Source organism: Bos indicus x Bos taurus, chromosome X (genome assembly GCF_003369695.1).
Source record: "Bos indicus x Bos taurus breed Angus x Brahman F1 hybrid chromosome X, Bos_hybrid_MaternalHap_v2.0, whole genome shotgun sequence".
Lineage (NCBI taxonomy): Eukaryota > Metazoa > Chordata > Mammalia > Artiodactyla > Bovidae > Bos > Bos indicus x Bos taurus.
The window spans coordinates 92787988-92811956 of record NC_040105.1 but is presented as its reverse complement, the minus strand read 5'-3'; the positions used below and the strand labels follow the sequence as shown (position 1 = coordinate 92811956).

Sequence of the window (23969 nt, the reverse complement as noted above, 5' to 3'; positions counted from 1 at the left end):
TAAAAGATACGCTTAAATTCATTATTTTCCTAATCACTACAGTGGTAAATATGTTATAAAGCTAGCTATCAATCCAGTGGTCTGAATTCTTAGTAGCTATAAATTTCATTTCATTGTAAATAAAAAAAGCTCTCCTACAGCATCTATAAAAGTTCAATTTATATAACCTTTTCAGGAATACTCTCACTGTACAGAGTGAGATATATCTGCAGTATGTGAAGAAAAGAAGACTTTTAAAGATAAAGTTATACTCCTATTCTAAAATCCAGTGAAAAAGGATACCTTTGACTTATTCTGGGCAATGAATTAGAACAGGGCCCACTGGCATTAAAAGTAATTAATGGGTGAACCTCTAACTATCTTTAGTTATCCCCAGCATTTCCCTCAATTAACTTGACTTGACAACCTTGAGGTAGTAGAAAATACATCTGTAGAACATTTTTTAGCATTTCCCTAGGATTTTCCAGTGGATTTATTCATAACCATTCAACAACTCTAAAACAAATCTAGACACCTGAATGTCTTTGGGGGACGGGATGGAGCCTTATTTCTCCAGTTGGAAACCCCAACAACAGGATTTGCATTTATTGTGTAATAAAAGCATGAACAATTAAAACAATCACCTGTAGCATGAGAATTATATAGAAGTTCAGGTTCCTGTTTCACCCTAGCCTCCCAAGGAAGCTTGGTTGATAAGTTGCCTTCACATTCCCTTAACCTGTAGGATAAAGGCTGATCCTCGTGGCTTTCATTCTTGCCATATAGGACCCTTAAACTTTCTGCTTCCCTTGTGATGTTGTTATTCTTTGAAATGATAACAATATCTGCCATCATATAGAAATAAACCTTAGAAACTAGTAATTCTAAATGTAGAGGGGTAATCTCAGTTTCTAGCAAGGCACCAAGGTTCTGCTGAGAGAAATATGAACTCATAAAGACTCAATAAATAAGAATGAGATGGTAATGTGAAGATAAGAACACATAGAATAGGTTAAAGAGAAGAGCAGGCCAGATTGTTTGGTAGTTTGGTATCAAAGAACTTCCTTTTCTTTCTGAGTTAGAAACCTCATGTCCTCAAGCAGGAAGAGAATAGCTGGGCTCCTGGCAACCATGTAGTTGTATTTAACTATACGTTTATTCTTCTCATAGGTAGGCTAAATATTCTGGTGCCATTTTGCCTATGAGAAACCTGACGACTAGAGAGGTAAGACCATTTTTCCAAGTACTTCTTAGCTATTTAGCAGTAGACTTGGCATTGGAACTCATGTTTCTTGACTTCCACACTACTGCTATTTTCGTAAACCCCTGATTAATGAGATGTGTGTGCAAGTCACAAACTTCTTACCCCAAAGGATTCAGGATGATTTAGAGATGCTAACTGGCCAATCAATTATTTTTCTTACTAAAATATATAATCAGAGAACTCAAAGCTCCCAACTAGAAAAAACTTCTAAGAGTGGGTCTCCCACATAAATGTAAACTCCCCCAAAACCAATAAACCAAGATCAGATATGTTTGGAAAGCATTAGTATGTTTGCCATTCTCAATTAACAGGAAGTTGAGCTTGTGAGAAACACATAAGTACATTATATCCATCAGGCCAAGTGGGTAATTTAAAACTCTCACACATATCCCAGTAATATGATGCTATAGCATTTCCTGGCTCAAGGCCAGTTGATCGCAGAGTGGCCTGAATATCCTGCTTTTTGTCAAGAAGAGGCAGCTCAGGATGCCAAAACTTGCATTGCAATTTCACCCAATTCTAAAATCTAAGTGTTTTTCCCCATAGAAAGACTTTAGAGAGAGTTTGGAGATGATCTTCAAATGAATTACCACAAATATTTGATAAAACCAGAATTAGTGAAACAATTTTAATTTTCAAACCTTACCTTTCACAGCTTCTTGATTAACATAAGCATTACCTCTTACATTTAGATATGCTTTGTCTCCCAAGAAACACTGTAAACAAAATAGGAGCCCAGTACTTTTAAACTAATCATGAAACTGTTTACCGATATCTTCTTAATATAACTAGAAAGTTCTTCTGGGTGTGATTATTAATGGAAAAGCTTATTCTTAAATGAGTCTGGAAGCATATTTATTATTAAGATACAAAAGGCTGAAAATATTTGAATACCAGATAGATAACTGCAGGGGAGAAAAATCAAGAAAAAAATATCAGTTATATTGTTAGAGCAAAATTCTCTATTTAGGCCCCCAGAATACTTTGATAGATCACTAACATCTAGATTATCAAGATCTACTGAAAAAGAATTTCCTTTGCCAGAGCTTATTCTAGAGCCAGCAAATTATCAGAGTAATAGAAACTGCTTTGTAAGGCAGTTAAAAAGTTTCAGGTAGAAATCACCTTCATGCATTCAAGTACTGGGCCAGATGTCTGAACACTCAGGCTGGGCAGCCTGTTGCTTTTCTGTCTATGACTGTTCTCTCACACATGAAAAGAGTAGTCTTCATTGGGCTCATACATGATGGCAATGTCTCTAAAAATCTTGATGGGGGAAAAGCTAGTCAGTCCAGAATATCATGTAAAAGGTATGAAAAGAACCTTGCCAAGGCCAATTTTAGACTTCCCTGGTGGCTCAGTCGGTAAGGAATCTGCCTGTAATGTGGAAGACCTGGGTTTGATCCCCCGGTCAGGAAGAACCCCTGGAGAATGGCATGGTAACCCACTCCAGTATTCTTGTCTGGAGAATCTCATGGACAAAGGAACCTGGCAGGCTACAGTCCATGGGGTTGCAAAGAGTCGGACACAATGAGTGACTAAGCATATAAGGCCAATTTTAGACAAAATTCACTCTTGTTCCCATCATCTCGTTTGTTATTATTCAGCTAGTGGGCTATATCTGCTGTGAATTTACTTAGTCCTTCATCTGCAGTCAACACTTACCTGTTCAGGGTACCATTTCTTCCAGGCCCTACTTTCCGAAAGTTGCTAGTGTTCAAATATGATGAATGAATCTATGTCAGTACATTAAAAACATAAATATCACTTTTAGGCAAGAAGAGTTTAGTGGTGGCCTTCTACAGATAATGATACAATACAAAGGGATTAGTTTAAAGTTGAAAATTAAAGGAAAGATGGCTTGGACGCTAATGAAGACTTTCAGTACTCACACTGTATCTCCAGCCGACAGACTTTTGATATTTATTCACTCTCACTCGCCTTCCTATTTCAGGTAAAGGGGTCTGCAAAGCCAAGAACAAAACTTTATTAAACGCATTGGTACACTCTGAAAATGATTTATTCTTGAGTACTTTGTGCTTAAGTACTAAATGAAAGAGTAACATAATTCCTCTCTCAATTTTCACTAATAGTTTTAATAAAAAAAAATCAGATTCTTATATACACAGAAACTTGGCAAAAAATTCATAGTAACAGATTTAACTGCCATTTATGGAATATTACAATTTGATGATTGTAAAGTGCTATTTCCTCTAACAAACAAGGTAATTGACACTATCTATGGGCTGAACATAATTTTTAACTGTTTCAAGTCAGAGCATCTAAAACGTAGAGTGAAGTAAGCCAGAAGGAAAAACACCAATACAGTATACTAACGCATATATATGGAATTTAGAAAGAGGGTAACAATAACCCTGTGTACGAGACAGCAAGAGACACTGATGTATAGAACAGTCTTATGGACTCTGTGGGAGAGGGAGAGGGTGGGAAGATTTGGGAGAATGGCATTGAAACATGTAAAATATCATGTATGAAATGAGACGCCAGTCCAGGTTCAATGCATGATACTGGATGCTTGGGCTAGTGCACTGGGACGACCCAGAGGGATGGTATGGGGAGGGAGGAGGGAGGAGGGTTCAGGATGGGGAACACATGTATACCTGTGGTGGATTCATTTTGATATTTGGCAAAACGAATACAATGATGTAAAGTTTAAAAATAAAATTTAAAAATAAAAAAAAAAGAAAAAATGTGGGTTAAAGTCTATTAAGTTGAAAAAAAGGGAATACGTATTTTAGAGAGTCTCACTCAAAGAGTACCAAGCTGATTATTTGGAAGTCATGGTTTACAGGGTAAAATAAATCCACAACACCTCAAATTTCATTTGACATTTATGGATGAAACAAAAAACATGCAGCTCTTTAAATAGTTTCATAATAGTTTATATAGTTTAATATAGTTTAAGTAGTTCATAATTTAAATAGTTTAAATAATTTCCTGCACAAATTGGAAAAGAACAGTTTATGGCATTGATAACAATTCAGTGACTATATACACTTTTTCAAATATGATATTTTAGAATTTTCTTTTAGGTTATAGTGAAGTGAAAATATCTTGACCTTTGTTATGCTCGTGCTAATATTATCCTGAGAAAGTGAGGTACTCATGCTAAAGAAAGAGGACAGAAATCAGGGCTTAGCATAATCTATGACAATATATTATGACCCATGACACAGCTTTATGAATGTTGGTCAGAACACTGCCAATTAGACTCTCTCTTGTGCATTTGTTAAAAAATACATGAAAAAAAAGTGCATCTCAGACAACTTCTTTTCCTTCTACCTGTCACTGAAAACCTAATGGCCTGAGTTTTCAAAAGGAATTGTTGGGGAGGGAAATAAATACAATAAAACACAGAGGAGTAACACAATATTAGAGGAAATTTACTATTTACTATGCCTGGAAATAGATAATCAACTAGAAATAGACCAGAATATGGATTTTTTCATTTTTATAAAATATAAGAATATATAGGACTTTTGCTGTGATTATAATTTTTATGTGTAAATGTAATAAATCAATAATAAAAATAATGTACTAGTGATAGAAATAATATTAAATTATAAATATAATAAATGCAAATTAAGATAATTATATATAACAATGATGCAAAAAACAAATACAATATTTTCTGAGCTGTTTATCCCGAGACCACAATCCACTAAGCAACAGAATACAGACAGGATGTAATATTACCTTACGAGCATTCATCACTTTCACAGCTGTAAATGCACCAGTCTTTTCATGGAGTCCCTGAAACATAAGATAATAATAAACATTGAATGCTGGCTATATAATCCAGCAATCAAGAAGCAAAGTAAAAAAATATTAAAATTAAATAAGGTTAAACACTGTAGTCTATTATAAGATATAAAGTATTATAGAGAGATGAACTATAATGTATTATATAAACCAAAGCATCCCAATGAAAAGTAAAAATTTCAGACTGGAGATAGGGAAAAAGGAAATGTTTTGTTGAACATTTTCCAACTGATTATGTGTTACTATGCAGACAGATATTTCTATCGAACTCCTCTTCATATACTAAAAAATGTTTTTTCCATAATTATCACATAAGAGTGACACATAATTAATTCAATGGCCTGTAAACCATTTAGTGTGTCTCAATCATATGAACCATAGATATTTATGAACAGAAGTTCTGAAAGATTCTTTCTTATTGAAAACCCTCTGAGTTCTAAGAACTTGTATTTATACAAAATGCAAGTACAAGTTACAGATTTATAATTTTCAAAAATGAGCTGTACTAGTTTGCATTCCCACCAACAGTGTAAGAGGGTTCCCTTTTCTCCACATCCTCTCCAGCATTTATTATTTGTAGACTTTTGGATCGCAGCCATCTGACTGGTGTGAAATGGTACCTCATAGTGGTTTTGATTTGCATTTCTCTGATAATGAGTGATGTTGAGCATCTTTTCATGTGTTTGTTAGCCATCTGTATGTCTTCTTTGGAGAAATGTCTATTTAGATCTTTGGCCCATTTTTTGATTGGGTCATTTATTTTTCTGGAGTTGAGCTGTAGGAGTTGCTTGTGTATTTTTGAGATTAGTTGTTTGTCGGTTGCTTCATTTGCTATTATTTTCTCCCATTCTGAAGGCTGTCTTTTCACCTTGCTAATAGTTTCCTTTGATGTGCAGAAGCTTTTAAGTTTAATTAGGTCCCATTTGTTTATTTTTGCTTTTATTTCCAATATTCTGGGAGGTGGGTCATAGAGGATCCTGCTGTGATGTATGTCAGAGATAAAAACTGGAAATAGAACTGCCATATGAACCAGCAATCCCACTGCTGGGCATACACACCAAGGAAACCAGAATTGAAAGAGACATGTGTACCCCAATGTTCATCGCAGCACTGTTTATAATAGCCAGGACATGGAAGCAACTAGATGTCCATCAGCAGATGAATGGATAAGAAAGCTGTGGTACATGTCCACAATAGAATATTACTCAGCCATTAAAAAGAATGCATTTGAATTAGTTCTAATGAGGTGGATGAAACTGGAGCCTATTATACAGAGTGAAGTAAGTCAGAAAGAAAAACACCAGTACAGTATACTAATGCATATATATGGAAATTAGAAAGATGGTAATGATGACCCTATATGCAAGACATCAAAAGAGACACAGATATAAAGAACAGTCTTTTGGACTCTGTGGGAGAAGGCGAGGGTGGGATGATTTGAGAGAATAGCATTGAAACATGTATATTATCATATGTGAAACAGATCGCCAGCCCAGGTTCGGTGCATGAGACAGGATGCTCAGGGGTGGTGCACTGGGATAACCCTGAGGGATGGGATGGGGAAGGAGGTGGGAGGGGGGTTCAGGATGGGGAACACATGTACTCCCATGGCTGATTCATGTCAATGTATGGCAAAAACCACTACAATAATGTAAAGTAATTAGCCTCCAATTAAAATTAATTAATTAACTTAAAAAAAATAAAAAAAAATGAGCACAGAGGTTGGGAATAAGACTTCTTATTTTGTAACTAATGCCTTTTAAAGTATTTCAAGCTGAAGTCATAGAGAAAAATCAGTCTGATATTGATATGAGTAAGGCTTGAACTTGAAACAGATTTTTTTTCCCTAGGAGACTGCATTCTTTGGCTGGACTGGGTTAGACAATATTTCCTCAGAACTGAGGTTCACCCGTAACTTCAGATTGTGACTTTTCTCAAAAACAGAGTCTTTGCAGATGTAATCAAGTTAAATGAGGTTGTATTAGATTACCATGGTCAATGACTGGTATGTTTATCAGAGAAAGGTGAGGGATATTTGGACACACACAGAAACAGAAGATGGCCATATGAAGACAGGAAGAAAGTGGAGTGATGCAGCTAGAAGCCAAAGGATGCCAAGGATTGCTGGCAACCACTGGAAGCTAGGAAGAGGGAAGGAAGTATTTTTCCCTAGAGCCTTTAGAGGGAGAATGGCTCTGTAGACTTACAGCCTTGAGAACTATGAGAGAATAAATTTCTGATGTTTAAAGCCACCTAATTTGTGGATTTGTTACTGCAAATGTAGTGAAATAATATGGGGGCAAAACAAAGAACTGTCAGTAGTCACAGATCTCAGGTGAAATACAGTCACATTTTTAAACGTACAAAATGATCAGATGAGGGGGTGGTGGTGTTTCTGGACAGTATTTTTAATATCTTGGGTAACGTGCCAAGTGAGTAGCTATGCAAGAGATCAAGATTCCTTGAATTCAGGACAGTGATCCTTAAACATATTGCTTGTCTGTTGTCACACCTCTCATAAAAATATGTGCTTGGAAGTATATGAAAACAAAGTAGAAGTTTTCATATACTTTAGATGACTCCTACAAGTTTTCTCATCAAAATAAAGCCAACTGATCAAAGAAGCTTGAAAGAAAAGAAGCCCACTCTACCATTACCATCAATGTTACATGAGTGTCAAAACTGTTTTTTCCATGATATGATCGATGGGATTAAATCCTGTACGTTCAAGGTTACTTCAGTCCTACTGAACAAGCCACTGTTTGTAAATGAAAGTTTGTAAATGAAGCCATGTGTCACAAATAGATCAGTAGGCTTTCAAAGAAATAAAGTAACTCTAGAAACACTAGCATTTTGAATTGAACTAGGCATTAAGAAGCTATACTGGTTAAATGGTTGAAGAACTGATGAGAAGTGGCATGGATTGTTGGTTTCAGTTTGTGGAGTCAGGCCTGTGAGTTGGGTCAAGGTGGTTTTTGTTCAACTGTGTTCTCAAAAAAAAAAAAAAAAATGCTTAAGTTCTAACTATTGGTATCTCTGAATGTGACCTTTTTTTTTTTTTTTTTTTTTGAAACAGGGCCTTTGCAAATATAAGCAACTTAAGATAACATCATACTGAATTAGGGATGGCCCTATAACCAGTAACTAGTAACAAGGGGAAATTTTGGACACAGATCTCCAGGGAGAATGCCGTATGATGACAGAGGCAGAGATTTGACTGGTGTGTCTACAAGGATTGTTGTCAATCACCCAAAGCTAGATGAGGCAAGGAATCTTCCTTCCTAGTCCCTCCAGAGGGAGAATAGCCCTATAGACACTTTGATTTTAGAATTCTAGCCTCTAGAATTGCAAGGGAATAAATTCCCTTTCTTTTATGCCATCAAGTTTGTGGTTAATTTGTTATAGCAGACCTCGAAAACTAGTACACAAGGCTAGCCTGATGGAAACTAAGCAAGGGAATGGGGCTGGACTTGGGATAGTGTTCAGAAATTAATGATCAAAGTATAAGGAAATATCTAAAATCAGGTGAGCAGTTTGGGGTGGAGCATGACAGCTACCAAAGACTAGAATTTTTAAAGGAAACAAAAATATTGTAGGTTATTGATTGATCAGAGAAAAGTAATTAATATTTTAGATGTTAATGCCTTATCAGATAGATGATTTGCAAATATTTTCTCCCATTCCGTAGGTTGCCTTTTCATCGTGCTGATGGTTTCTTCTGCTATGCAGAAAGTTTTTTGCTTGATGTAGTCCCACTTCATTATTTTTGCTTTTGTTGCTTGTGCTTTTGCTGTCATATCCAAAAAATCCTTTTGAAGACCAATGTCAAGAAGTTTTTCCCACTATGTTCCCTTCTCAGGAGCTTTACAACTTCAGGTTAAGTCTTTAACGCATTTTGCATTAACTTTCGAAGTAGGGTAAGATAAGGTCCAATTTTAATCTCTTGCATGTGGAAATTTAAATATGTTGGAAACTCCCACATTAATTTATAGATCTGGGAGAAAGTATATATTAAAACTTTTATCTATGTAGCCCTTATCAGGACACAGAAAGTACTGTTTTTCTAATTATTCACATAAACACTTTCTAGTCAAAGTTTACTCACATCTGTATGCACAAATATAACATGCTGGAAACTGGTTCTCACACAGCCTTTAGAGGAGTTGAAATGTTTACCCCTTGATTCTAAGAGGTCTTGTGAGCCAAACTACTATCCTGTGCAACACAAATAGTTGGCATGTTAGCAAAGTGAAGGACAGGGAATCCTGGCATGTGGCAAGATCTACAGTGAGTAAACCACAAAATTTTTAAACATATAGAATACACAGCCATCACATTCATGACATATATTAGTGATATACCGTCTTTAAAAGGTGCCACCAATTGCCATAGAACAGAGAAAATCAACTTGGCTCCATCTTTATTATCTGGGTTTTATTCTCTCAACTGAAAACTACAATTTTTTTTCTGGTGAGACAAGGTATTCTAATGTGAAGTCTTAAAAAAACATGCTCACTATGTCTATAGAGGAATTAAACCCCAGATTGTGGAACCAAGCACAGGGTTAACATGCCTAACCATTATGCAAGTTTTCGTAGATGTCTAGAATATCCAGGCAACAAATGGAAATTTGCTGCCTGTTAACTTAGTATATCAGAGACTACTTTCTGTATCTTGACTTTTAAAATATTTTTTATTTTAAATAGTAATTTCAGACTTAGAGAAAAGTTTTAAAGATAGTACAGTGTTTCTCTATATCCTTTACACTGTTTCTTTTAAATGTTAACATCTTAATGACCATGGCACAACTGTCAAAACTAAGAAATTAATATTGGTCTAATACTATTAACGACATTATAATCTTTATTAGGATTTCCTCAGTCTCCCCACTAATGTCCTTTTTGTCAGACCCAAATTGGGATCCTGCCTTCTATTTAGTTGTTATGTCTCCTTAGGCTCTTGTAATCTGTGATAGTCCTCAGTCTTTTCTGTTTTTCATGAGCTTGACACTTTTCAGAAGTACAGTCAAGTATTCTGTAGAACGTCCCTAACTTTGGGTTTGTCTGATGTTTTCTCATGACTAGACTGAGGTCACGGGTTTGAGGAAAGAACACCATGGGAGTGAAGTGCCCTTCTCATCACATCATGTCACAAGTACATGGTATGACCACAACTGATCATTGGTGATATTAACCTAGATCACTTGGTTTAAGTGATGTCTGCTAGGATTCTTTTTTCCCTATTTCCCCCTCTCATATTCTGTTCATTCTATCAATCAGAAGTGATTGATGTTGGTTTTAAAGAGGAATAACACTATTCTTGAGCATTTATGTAGAGAACCTAGACATCATCTTGAGATAAACTATTTGTTTAGTGGTGCCATCTTGTGGTTCATTGACTACATAGAAGTTGTTATAAGATCTTGATTTTAGCTGAAGGTCATGTTGTCATAAGCAGATTGCCTATCAAATAAGATGTTGAACCAGGACCAGCAAATTCTATTTCTAGGATGTGCCTTTTTTCAGTTACAATATATGCTTTGTGAAAAATTAATTTAAAACACCATTTGTTGAAAACACACATAGAGAATGCTAAGAAAGGAGTTTGGTTTTTAATCCTAGATTGAACGTTAAATAATCTCACATTTCTCACTGGTCTTAGTGAATATTATAAAGGAAAATCACAAAGAAAACCTTAAATTATAAATGTGGGGTTTTTTGGTCTGAGTTTCCTGCCATCAGTAATTTCAATACTATCATAAAGGAGCTACAACTGCATTATAGTACAATGCTCCCTTAAATAGGGTTTGCAAACTAAGAATTTTTAATTCTCAAGCATCACAGTGCAAGAAGAAGAAAATTCCCCTAGCTTTTGTTCCTACCATAAGAAAAGAAATTTCTGCTTAAATCTTTTGAATATGTTCACAGGCCCTCTCATATTTGAGTAATAGAAGATATGTAGTAACAATGTTTTGTAGCAATTTCCCGACTGTAAGCTCAAGCCTATTAACATCTGGAGCCAAATCACCTATATTTCCACCTTAGGCAACTGTCTGTCTTGTCACCAAGCTCATTTAACTTACATTTCATTATTTATAGATGCAGCTCATATGATACGAATTTTAGGGGCAAAAGAAGGTCAACTACTCAAAAAATCCCCCTTCTACTCCACCTTACAATTCACTTCAAAGTATAAAAATCAGTATTATGGCCTCAATTTTATTAAAGAAATGAAACTCTCTTATTATTCAAATGTTAGCTGAAAAAACTGATTTATCATTCTTCATTTGTCATTAGCACTTCAGCATGAGTTAGAGGATCAGATTAGATAACTGCAGGAATGGTAATAAACAGTTAAGTGTTGATGGAGGAAGGAAAGTGCTAGAGTCTGAGGAGTTCCAGGAGAGATTGCTCCTCAACCATAATGAAGGCAGCAAGTGTCTAGAATGGGGAGCAAGGTTAAGGTGTCTGAGAAGAGACTCTAAAAGTGTGGAGGGAGAAAAAAAAAGAGGGGGTGGAGAGGAGAGGTAAAGAGACAAAATATGCCAAGTCACAATTTTACTGGAGGAATTTACAGTGTTTAAGGTGTATATTAAACTTCTAGGAGGGCCTAGAGGAGCTATTCCACATTCAAGGTCGGGAGAGGCGGCGGTGAGGAGATACCCCTCGTCCAAGGTAAGGAGCAGCAGCTGCGCTTTGCTGGAGCAGCCGTGAAGAGATACCCCACGTCCAGGGTAAGAGAAACCCAAGTAAGATGGAGGTGCTGCAAGAGGGCATCAGAGGGTAGACACACTGAAACCATAATCACAGAAAACTAGTCAATCTAATCACACTAGGACCACAGTTTTGTCTAACTCAATGAAACTAAGCCATGCCTGTGGGGCAACCCAAGACGGGCGGGTCATGGTGGAGAGATCTGACACAATATGGTCCTCTGGAGAAGGGAATGGCAAACCATTTCAGTATTCTTGCCTGGAGAACCCCATGAACAGTATGAAAAGGCAAAATGATAGGATACTGAAAGAGGAACTCCCCAGGTCAGGAGGTGCCCAATATGCTACTGGAGATCAGTGGAGATATAACTCCAGACAGAATGAAGGGATGGAGTCAAAGCAAAAACAATACCAGGCTGTGGATGTGACTGGTGATAGACGCAAGGTCTGATGCTGTAAAGAGCAATACTGCATAGGAACCTGGAATGTCAGGTCCATGAATCAAGGCAAATTGGAAGTGGTCAAACAGGAGATGGCAAGAGTGAACATCGACATTCTAGGAATCAGTGAACTAAAATGGACAGGAATGGGTGAGTTTAACTCAGATGACCATTATATCTACTACTGAGGGCAGGAATCCCTTAGAAGAAATGGAGTAGCCATCATGGTCAACAAAACAGTCTGAAATGCAGTACTTGGATGCAATCTCAAAAACGACAGGATGATCTCTGTTTGTTTCCAAGGCAAACCATTCAATATCACAGTAATTCAAGTCTATGCCCCAACCAGTAATGCTGAAGAAGCTGAAGTTGAATGGTTCTATGAAGACCTACAAGATCTTTTAGAACTAACACCCAAAAAAAAGATGTCCTTTTCATTATAGGGGACTGGAATGCAAAAGAAGGAAGTCAAGAAACACCTGGAGTAACAGGCAAATTTGGCCTGTGAGTACAGAATGAAGCAGGGCAAAGCCTAATAGAGTTTTGCCAAGAAAATGCACTGGTCATAGCAAACACCCTCTTCCAACAACACAAGAGAAGACTCTACACGTGGACATCACCAGATGCTCAACACCGAAATCAGACTGATTATATTCTTTGCAGCCAAAGATGGAGAAGCTCTATACACTCAACAAAAACAAGACCAGAAGCTGACTGTGGCTCAGATCATGAACTCCTTATTGCCAAATTCAGACTGAAATTGAAGAAAGTAGGGAAAACCACTAGATCATTCAGGTATGACCTAAATCAAATCCCTTATGATTATACAGTGGAAGTGAGCAATAGATTTAAGGGATTAGATCTGATAGATAAGAGTGCCTGATGAACTATGGACAGAGGTTCGTGACATTGTACAAGAGACAGGGACAAGACCATCCCCATGGAAAAGAAATGCAAAAAAGCAAAATGGCTGTCTGGGGAGGCCTTACAAATAGCTGTGAAAAGAAGAGAAGTGAAAAGCAAAGGAGAAAAGGAAAGATATAGCATCTGATTGCAGAGTTCCAAAGAATAGCAAGAAGAGATAAGAAAGCCTTCCTCAGCGATCAATGCAAAGAAATAGAGGAAAACAACAGAATGGGAAAGAATAGAGATGTCTTCAAGAAAATTAGAGATACCAAGGGAACATTTCATGCAAAGATGGGCTCAATAAAGGACAGAAATGGTATGGACCTAACCGAAGCAGAAGATATTAAGAAGAGGTGGCAAGAATACACAGAAGAACTATACAAAAAATATCTTCACGACCAAGAATAATCATGATGATGTGATCACTAACCTAGAGCCAGACATCCTGGAATGTGAAGTCAAGTTGGCCTTAGAAAGCATCACTATGAACAAAGCTAGTGGAGGTGATGGAATTCCAGTTGAGCTATTTCAAATCCTGAAAGATGATGCTGTGAAAGTGCTGCACTCAATATGCCAGCAAATTTGGAAAACTCAGCAGTGGCCATAGGACTGGAAAAGGTCAGTTTTCATCCCAATCCCAAAGAAAGGCAATGCCAAAGAATGCTCAAACTGCCGCACAATTGCACATGCTAGTAAAGTAATGCTCAAAATTCTCCAAACTTCCAGATGTTCAAGCTGGTTTTTGAAAAGGTAGAGGGACCAGAGATAAAATTGCCAACATCTGCTGGATCATGGAAAAAGCAAGAGAGTTCCAGAAAAACATCTCTTTCTGCTTTATTGACTATGCCAAAGCCTTTGACTATGTGGATCACAATAAACTGTGGAAAATTCTGAAAGAGATGGGAATACCAGAGCACCTGACTGGCCTCTTGAGAAACCTATATGCAGGTCAGGAAGCAAGAATTAGAACTGGACATGGAACAACAGACTGGTTCCAAATAGGAAAAGGAGTACGTCAAGGCTGTATATTATCACCCTGCTTATTTAACTTATATGCAGAGTACATCATGAGAAATGCTGGGCTGGAAGAAGCACAAGCTGAAATCAAGATTGCCGGGAGAAATATCAATAACCTCAGATATGCAGATGACACCACCCTTATGGCAGAAAGTGAAGAGGAACTAAAAAGCCTCTTGATGAAGGTGAAAGAGGAGAGTGAAAAAGTTGGCTTAGAGCTCAACACTCAGAAAACGAAGATCATGGCATCTGGTCCCATCACTTCATGGGAAATAGATGGGGAAACAGTGGAAACAGTGTCAGACTTTATTTTTTTTGGCTCCAAAATCACTGCAGATGGCGACTGCAGCCATGAAATTAAAAGACGCTTACTCCTTGGAAGAAAAGTTATGACCAACCTAGATAGCATATTCAAAAGCAGAGACATTACTTTGCCAACAAAGGTCCATTTAGTAAAGGCTGTGGTTTTTCCAGTGGTCATGTATGGATGTGAGAGTTGGACTGTGAAGAAAGCTGATCGCCGAAGAATTGATGCTTTTGAACTGTGGTGTTGGAGAAGACTCTTGAGAGTCCCTTGGACTGTAAGGAGATCCAACCAGTCCATTCTGAAGGAGATCAGCCTAGGATTTCTATGGAGGGAATGATGCTGAAGCTGAAACTCCGGTACTGTGGCCACCTCATGCGAAGAGTTGACTCACTGGAAAAGACCCTGATGCTGGGAGGGATTGGGGGCAGGAGGAGAAGGGGACGACAAAGGACGAGATGGCTGGATGGCATCACTGACTCGATGGATGTGAGTCTGAGTGAACTCCAGGAGTTGGTGATGGACAGGGAGGCCTGGCATGCTGCAGTTCATGGGGTCGCCAAGAGTCGGACACGACTGAGCGACTGAACTGAACTGAACTGAACTGAAGATGTATATATCTGAAACAATTACAGAATGAAACCAAATACAAAGACTACTTAATAACATGAATTCTTGGGTCCCAAATACAGTCTAAATACAGTTTAAAGGGTTTGAGAGAATAAACATATGATACCACATGAAGGTCTTAAAGTCCTAAGAAATTTCTCTAATTTATGATCTCACAACTATTTTCTAGGTTTATACCCTAAAATATAGTAATTAGGACAAATGTATTCTTTTCCCAGGACCATTTGAAATTATCCAGGAAAGAACATAAATTCCTCAATGTATTGATTTCAATTTGGCAATGATTCATGTTCTTATTAATTAATGTAGATAATCAAATAAGCAGTGTTAGTCTTCTTCATAGGAAAAACAAAATTTACTACTGTGCTATTGCTTGTCAATGGCTCCAAGCTCAATTTAAACATTGTGAATCTGTCCCTTGAACAGAAAATGTGATATGTCTCTGAATTTAGGACACTAGTCACATATAAACCATTGTTAAAAGGTATATGTGTCTGCTTCAAACAAAAAAAAAATTTCAGGACAATCTTTACATACATAACAAAATAAATGAAGGGATGACCATAAAAGAAGTCTGGTTTACAAATGGACTTACACTAGCTTTCATTAAACATCAAACTCTTCAAATATATTTTCTGAAAGTGGAATTACCACATTTCAGATTACTTCCAATTTGAGGAAATATATCAGAAGTAATAAAGCAAGGTCAACTTGCAGATTGGTAATCCAGAATCAAACTATAGCTTAGCCAATGATTACAGAAGAAAATTGGTGGCTTCACTTGTGGCTCAGATGGTTAAGAATCCATCTGCAATGCAAGAGACCTGAGTTTGAACCCTGGGTCAGGAAGATCCCTGGAGAAGGGAATGGCAACCCACTCCAGTGGTTTCTGAAAGTGGAATTACCACATTTCAGATTACTTCCAATTTGAGGAAATATATCAGAAGTAATAAAGCAAGGTCAACTTGCAGATTGGTAATCCAGAATCAAACTATAGCTTAGCCAATGATTACAGAAGAAAATTGGTGGCTTCACTTGTGGCTCAGATGGTTAAGAATCCATCTGCAATGCAAGAGACCTGAGTTTGAACCCTGGGTCAGGAAGATCCCTGGAGAAGGGAATGGCAACCCACTCCAGTATTCTTGCCTGGGAAATCCCATGGACAGAGGAGTCTGGTGGGCTACAGTCCATGGGGTTGCAAAGAGTTGGACATGACTAAGCCACTAAACAACAACAAATTACAAATTGTCAGTATCCTGGTCACTTGAAACTTAGCCTTACTTATTTCTAGTGGACTAGCCAGTCCATTAGGCTTTTATTTTCAGCCAGTCCATCATATTTCCTCTTGGTCACAGTATCTCAAGATTTCCATTTTTGTTTGATAGACTGTCCTCTGCCTTTGGACCTATTCAAATGGAGATAAATAGCTATTCCAGTTACTCATTGTGATTTCTGTTAGGAAATCTAGTATATTAATATAAAAGTGGAAGGAAGGGTAGGGAGAAGGATAGTAGTAGAACAGGGAACAGGTGATATCGCCAGGCAGGGCCCAATATTCTCAAATTCTTTATAAGTATATAGAAGCACACTGGGGCTTCCCTGGTAGCAGAGACAGTAAAGAATCTGCCTGCAATGCAGGAAACCCGGATTCAATCCCTGGGTTGGGAAGATCCCATGGAGAAGGGAATGGCAACCCACTCCAGTATTCTTACCTGGAAAATTCCATGGACAGAGGAGCCTGGTGGGCTACCGTCCATGGTGTCGCAAAGAGTCTTGATGATGATAAGCAAGATATATGGGTAAATTAATTTACATGCAGACAATTACAATGGAAAAATAAAGTCAATAAAGTCTAGGTCTCACGCATATAATCATATCAAGGATTCAGTCACTCCAACAATAAACTTGGATGAAAAAATAAAAAGTTCTTGAAATTTGGGAATATATGTCTTTCATTTTGGTATCTCTAGTGCCTAGCAGAATGGCTGGTACCCTTTTAATGAATACTAATTAAGGGAATGATGAATACAGTAACTGGGAAGGCTTCCTGGAAGAGGTACAATATCAATTGCACCATGAAGATGTCACAGCATTTGAACAGATTCTGAAGGGCAGGGTGGACCCAGTGAGTGACACACCATGAACAAAGGCTATGAAGTAATGCTGATTAGGAAGGCACAGCCAGCGAAGAAGAAAAGAAAAAAGTGGCAGTGGCCATACAGAGAAGAAAGAAAAAAGAATATGAGAGTGCACCTGTTTTTGTCTTGCCAGAAATTTCAGTCTAAAATTTTTTAAAAAATAAAATCTTGTTTAAAAGAAGACAGAAGTGATCATTGAGAAATCAGTAGTTAGCACTTCATGACTGGCTTTTGTTAGTTAATGGTCTCATGTAAAGCTCAGGTTGGTTAAGGCACTGAAACACCAGCATTGAATCGCAGTAATGATCAATTTCTTGGGGATTACACATTTTAAACCATAACAAATGATTTAAAATAGCAGTTGTGACAGCTGTGTTGGAAAAATCCATCATCCTGCAGCAGTTAATTACCATGTTTTTTTCCCCAGAAAGAACACAAGACAGTCCTTGATGGCCTTGTAATTTTGATTAGGCTAAAAACTTTATTTTTAATAATGCAGTTAAAGGAAACTGCTGTGGAAAGACTGCCAACTATTCAGCAACTCCTACATAGTCCTTCTAGTTATTTGCTTTGCCTTCTGTTGGCAAATCTAAACCACATAATCCCCAGGGCATTCTTTCTTTCTTTTCATTTGGTTTTGTGGTGGCAGAAGGCCACAAGGTACTCACTGCACTCATACCTATTTGGTAACCTTGCTTTTCATTCACACAGTTTTGTCCTTCTAGTCATTTGTTTGTATTCCAGTTTTTTCCTAGCAAACAAACCAAGTGATGCTTCAAGGTCACCAAGAGTACAGCCCTAAATGGCATCGACCACGTACTTCATGCTGTGCTGTGGATAACGTGGCTAACAGGATAATTTTCATCATCATTGTGTCTATGCAGAAAAAGAAGGACACGGGGTTCAAGAGAACTTTTAAAGGTTAGCATGCCCATAATCCTGCCTCCAAGCAGGGACTTTCCTTAACCAGTGTTTGAGATGGGAAGTAATGGTAGTTTGGTTATTTGAAAGTCTTTTCCTTTGCTTCCCCATTTAGTCTTCATCACTACCAACAAGCTCAAGAACCCCAAAGGGACAGATGAATTTGGAGCTGTCAGAGTTTAGAGGTGTGGCCAATACTGGAGAGGATCTAGCACAGATGATGAATGGGTCGAGTTGGGGAACATATAAGGAAACGTGTCAATCACTCTACACCCCACCAGTTATCCATCAGGAAGATTTATTTACTCTAAAAATTGCCAAAGGAAGAGATGCAGCCTGTTTGGGGAGCTCCTTAAAGGAATTCCATAGACTTTAGATTTGCTTTTAAATGCTGTAAGGAACTCACAGATGTGTACATATTTGATAAGTGCTATTTGATAATTAAGATTATTAAGACACAATTTTTATAATTCCCTTAAAATCTAGTATGCACAGTACAGGGCCACAAAAATTGTGTTCATTAAATTTATTGAGGGGAATAATTGACAAGAGGCACTAAAGAGAGTCTCTAATTTGATATTTACATGAGCATCCCGTCACCACAAAGGTCTTGATACAACCAAATGTACCAAAGTTGAAAAATTCTTTTTGGGTGTGACTTTCTCCTTTTGGAGTGAATTCAGAATAAGCAGGAGCAGATATTTCTGGCTTTGAGAAGATGGAGCTTGGAGTTGAATAAATACTATTTTAACCTTGATGCCTTAGGATGGCAGGCTTCTATAATCAAGTTGATACAAATTTCAGAAATTGCAATTGGGCAGAAACAGGAGCTACACTTCCTTCAAGAAGAGTAACAAAGAGATTGTTGCTTGACTTTATATTTTTTATCTTTATAAATATATTAGGAGATTTAATTGGCATTCATGTTATTTCAGCAACATAAATGAAATATATTTTAAGTTGGTACTTTATATTCCTGAGGCTTCATAAATTCCTTTTATTTAATTAGTCTATTTACTTGTCCATCTCTGCTATTAGACTGGCAGTTCTTTAAGGGAAGATTTCCTCTCTGTTGCCAGGCAAGAGTACTGGAGTGGGTTGCCATTGCCATCTCTGGTATATCTTTACAGTCTAGCACAAAGCCTGGCATGTCACCATCATTCTGCAAGTAAGCATTAAACTAAACCAAGTCAATCTCCATATGGAGCTCTAAATAAGGGAGGACATGCATGGGCAAAGGTGTGTATGTAATGGTGGAAGGGTGGTGTACAAAGATAATTTTTATGCCAAGTTATGTGTGAGAAGATTTGGAGGGAGTTCAGTGCCCAATGTGCCTATGATATACTGGGGCTTTCTGACAAAGACTGAAATGCTGCACTGCACCAGGGTACTCCAGGAACTCAAAGACCATTATTTGTCCATAGTGAATTTCATTTTTTACTCTATAATCATCTTTGGGTTCCATTCTGAAGCTACTCAAAGTTCCTCAAAATTCATTCAGTCAGAGACCATCCAGGAGATGATATGTGCTACTCAGAGGGCATGACCCTGCATAAGTAATGGCAGTGCCAAGGCTCTTGCCCAGTTGGTACATTTGATTGGCCTAATTCTTAGCCTTGCTTTCCTTAACCCATGGCTACTACTTCCAAAGTTTCTTCATTAAAGATCTGCTGTTTACACTTCTTGTGGTTATATCTACTACAAGTACATGAGATGGTGAGCACTCCAAGTTCCTCACCTCTTTTTTTTCCCCTAGCAAACCCCCAAATTACCCAAACCCTGGCTAGATGAAGCCAAAGAATATATACTGAAACACAAATTTTGTAGCTAAAAACCTTCTAACCACCAGCATAATCCAACAGAATAATGTTTTTCCTCATCCAGAAATTTGGGACAGTCATGGTCATGCTTATTAGAACTGTGAAAAGAGTCGGAAGAGGGCCTTCGTGGTTTCAGTGGCTATGTAGCTTAGAAACTCCCCTGTAATTTGAGGCAGTTATGTGTGCTTATACAGCAGCTTCAACTGAGTTTTATTACCCTTGTCATTACTCCTGCAGGGAAAATTAGGTCAAAATATGTAGTAACATCATTTGCAAATGAAGCTGCTCTCTATCGCGCTATAGCATTCAAAGAGCAAATTGCACAAAATGGACAATAAAGTTCGAAGTTCTTGGCTTCAGGATACACACAGCATTTGCTGGAAATACATGGATAGCTACTAGTAGTCAACCAAGGGGAGATTTCATCACACTGCAATGTGACAAGCACATCAGCATCCACAGGGGACAAAAGTACAAAGCCATTATTTGTGCTACAAATGGGTGGCATCATAAAAACTTTGATGTTGATCACAAACTCAGGTTTAAAGTCACAGTCTGTAACTATGTTCATGCTGAGGAAACTGTGTAGGAACTCTGTGGGACTAGGGACCACACTATGCCAAATGCTCTGAAAACATTTCCAAACAGCTTTGTCTATAATATATGGTGAAATAATGATCAAGTGAGAGATGATGAATTACTTCATGTGTGAAGCTTCCCCACAATGAGTTTTCCCCCTCTGAAGGTCCATACAGTAGAAAAATACAAAAGAAACTCAGCTACCAGAAGACACTTCTGTGTTCAGACTTTTTTCCCTTTAAGTTCCCACTTTCTTCCACTGTCATTGATAGTATCCCTTTTTAAAAATTTTTCTTTAAGGTTTGTCTGGGCTTGACCATGGGGTAGTTGGTGAGGGCATGGGCAAAGGCAAAGAATCAAACCCTCTATAAGCCAATGGTCTTCAGCATACACACAGACTGCTTTCTTTATGCAACGCATGAATCAGTTAACACTCATGCAAAATGCATTCCATCTGCCCAGACAGATGTAAGCTGCAGTGTTTTCAATTCTATCAAATAGCACAACTAGTTGAAAGAAAAAGACAGATGGGTAAGGAAAGAGACTCAACCAAAAGCAGCAGCTTTGGCTCAAAATCTACCCAATCAAAACAGAATCCTCAACTTTCCCAGGTCTGTTGACAGAGGTACAAACACAACACCTTCAGTACGAAGCTAAGGTGGAGAGGATGTTGATGCCTTAAAGAGAAAAATCCTTAAAAACTAAATTGTCTCCATGATCTACAGCAGTGATTAGCAGTTCTCAAAGGCACCTTTGAGGCATCTCTATTTGACCAGGATGGACACTAATACTTAGGGAAATGCCAAGGAGAAGGGAAAATGGAAAAAGAAGGAGTAGCGGGGGAAGTGAGAGGACAGGCAGGGCATAGGAAAGATTGAGGAAGGAGATGAAGAGAGAAAAAAACTGGCTTCTACAGAAGAGAGGCCAAGAAACACCAATAGCCTTCAGGGTTTAATCAATGCTCCAAAGCATAAAGTGTGAAGAAATTAAAGGACATTTTCCACCAATATTAATTTGGTAATTTACCACTAACTCCCAGTCTCTGCCAACCTTAAAATTTGGGGAGTCTTCATTCTTAAGAATGACTAAGATGACTTAAACCCTTAAACTGGCCTTGAATTGACCTTTGTGGGCAATGCTCCATGCCCTAAATGTTTACTCCCTTAACACTCCACTCTGCTACCACATTCCTTCATGATCCTGCTCTGGCCTTTTCAAAGACAAAGCAATAGCTAATCTTCTCTTACAGATGTATTGGGAAGGTCTTGTCTAGTGAACTTCCTTCTCATCAAGGAACTACACGTGCATTTTAACTAGAGCCATCCGCTTATTGGAGGGCTTTTTTTTTTTTTTTTAACTCTAAGGAATTATCTAGGCAAAGGGAATTTCAGCACATCTTGGCAACTATAGTGCTGGATTTGCCAATAACATGCTGTTTACATCAAGTCTGCAGAAATGAAATCTGAAGAGTGTGAAATTAACTAAAAGGCTCAAAGTTAAACCCCTAAGTGTATCCCTCACAGTTGCATAGCAGACAGAGGTGGGTGGGAAGAAATGATAGTGGGATATAGCCTCCCAAAACTGCTGAGTTGAAAATTGTAACATGATAAAAGGAGAATGATCCTAGTACACAGGGAAATAAAAGTACAGGAAGATCTTATTACAGCTAATTAAAAGAGGGAAATCACTGAGGCAAGTCAAATCTAGCAAGGAAGCAATGGGAGACTAAGGCAATAATAAGGCTAAAAATATAGATTTATATCAAATACCTTGCTATTTCAATAAAACCTCTGTATGTGTTCATACACATACATATGAGGGAAGAGCATTAGTGGGGAATGGTGTGTGTGTGTGTGTGTGTGTGTGTGTGTGTGTGCATCAATGACAGTTTCCAGATTTGGAGGAAAAAACAAGAGAAATCCAAAGGACCACGGGGGCATGTGGAAATCAACCTTGCCTTCTTCACAATTTCAACTTTTTTCTTTTCTCCTTCAAATACTCTTGCCATTTTTCCCTGCTATTTTCTCCACCACTAGCATTAGCAGCAGAGCCACAATTAAGCTCGAAATTCCCTTCCCAATCTAGTGTTTCTTCCACTCCTTCACACAACCTCCATATTTAAGAAATATTTATTAAATCTTACCTATATCCTGGACACCAGGCAAGACATAAAAATTACTTACAGTTTCTACTTTTAAGGAATTTTATTTTTTTATTTTTTAAGGAATTTTATAAATAGTAATAAAGGTACATAAACTACCAAAATGCAGGAGACAAAGTGGCAACTATTATAAGGGTGCAAATGAGTCCTTGATACTACCAGAATTATACTTAAGATTTTCCTTTTGAAAATATTTCACAAATTCAGACCAGCATTCCTCTAAATCTGTTAGATCTTATATGTCTGACTTCTTTCAAATTCCTAGAATATAACTGAAATCCTACACAACAGTTACATTTTCTTAGGCCATAGATTTTATATGGTCTCATATTGATGGCAATGCCGCATATTTTTGTTATAAGTTTCAGGATGGATTCATTATAAAATCCAATGAGGTAAACTGCTAATATTTAAAGCATATAAGGAAAACAGCCAATATCACAGACTATTTGACTTTTAATGTTTCCATTTTTATTTATAATGGAAGATAGGGTTTCATACGTAAACAGCTCTGTGAATTCAAATGCAGGCACAAATGTGCTGTTTAAATATTATTTTAACCAACCAAGTGTTTCTCTGACAATGCTGAGGCTTACTAAGTAATAGAAATACATTTGGTGAAATTTATTTTCAGGGTGGGCTTGTGTAAGTCAGGGACTATAGCCTAATTCTGGAATTAGGCCACTATGTTTAGCTGGTCTATCTATAACCGTAGCAAGCTCAGTTTGGCTAATTATCAGATCTTTAAAAAATATATATCACACCTGGCTTATGATCAGAGTATGGATTCCAGAGAAGACACTTGACTCATACCTGTTTTGGGTAAAAGAGCATCTGTATGATGTAGCTTTGGTTGTCATTTTGCCTTTTCAAGAGATTAAATATGTATATTTTGATTCATTAATTTAGAAGAATTTTCAGAAAAGCCCATCTGAATTACTCCAAAATCTAACTTCATTATATCGATCCAGGTTGACAAATAGACAACCTTAGTGAATCTACTTTAATGACTGGGTAAGAATGATTTTCAATTAGCTCATAAAGACTATACCAAGGATAGTTTTTCACTATTTTTTACTGCATACAATCCAACAAAAATGAACAGACTGCCTGTTTCCAAAGCATTTTTCTAGGAAGTATATGAAAATCTAGTGCTATCAAAGGATTTGAAAAATTTGTATTCTAAACAGATTAAATAATCTTGTAAGTATCTATAATTTGCTTAACATTCTTCCCCAATCAACCAAGGATAAAGAATTATTATGTTATGTGTTTACCACTATTATTAGATATGCATGGGAAGTTCAAAATAGCC

At 37.4% G+C, this 23969-nt stretch overlaps 1 protein-coding gene across 2 annotated transcripts in view; it reads right to left on the bottom strand.

The window, feature by feature from the left end:
- NRK (Nik related kinase) overlaps positions 1–23969 on the bottom strand; it is a 128354-nt gene that overhangs the window by 63052 nt on the left and 41333 nt on the right. For both annotated transcript variants that reach the window (XM_027533152.1, XM_027533153.1), the window contains exons 3-4: positions 4961–5017; positions 3136–3207 (exon numbers count right to left, since the gene is read on the bottom strand). In XM_027533152.1, coding sequence (XP_027388953.1) covers positions 3136–3207; positions 4961–5017 — 129 coding nt within the window. The remainder of the gene's footprint in view (positions 1–3135; positions 3208–4960; positions 5018–23969) is intronic.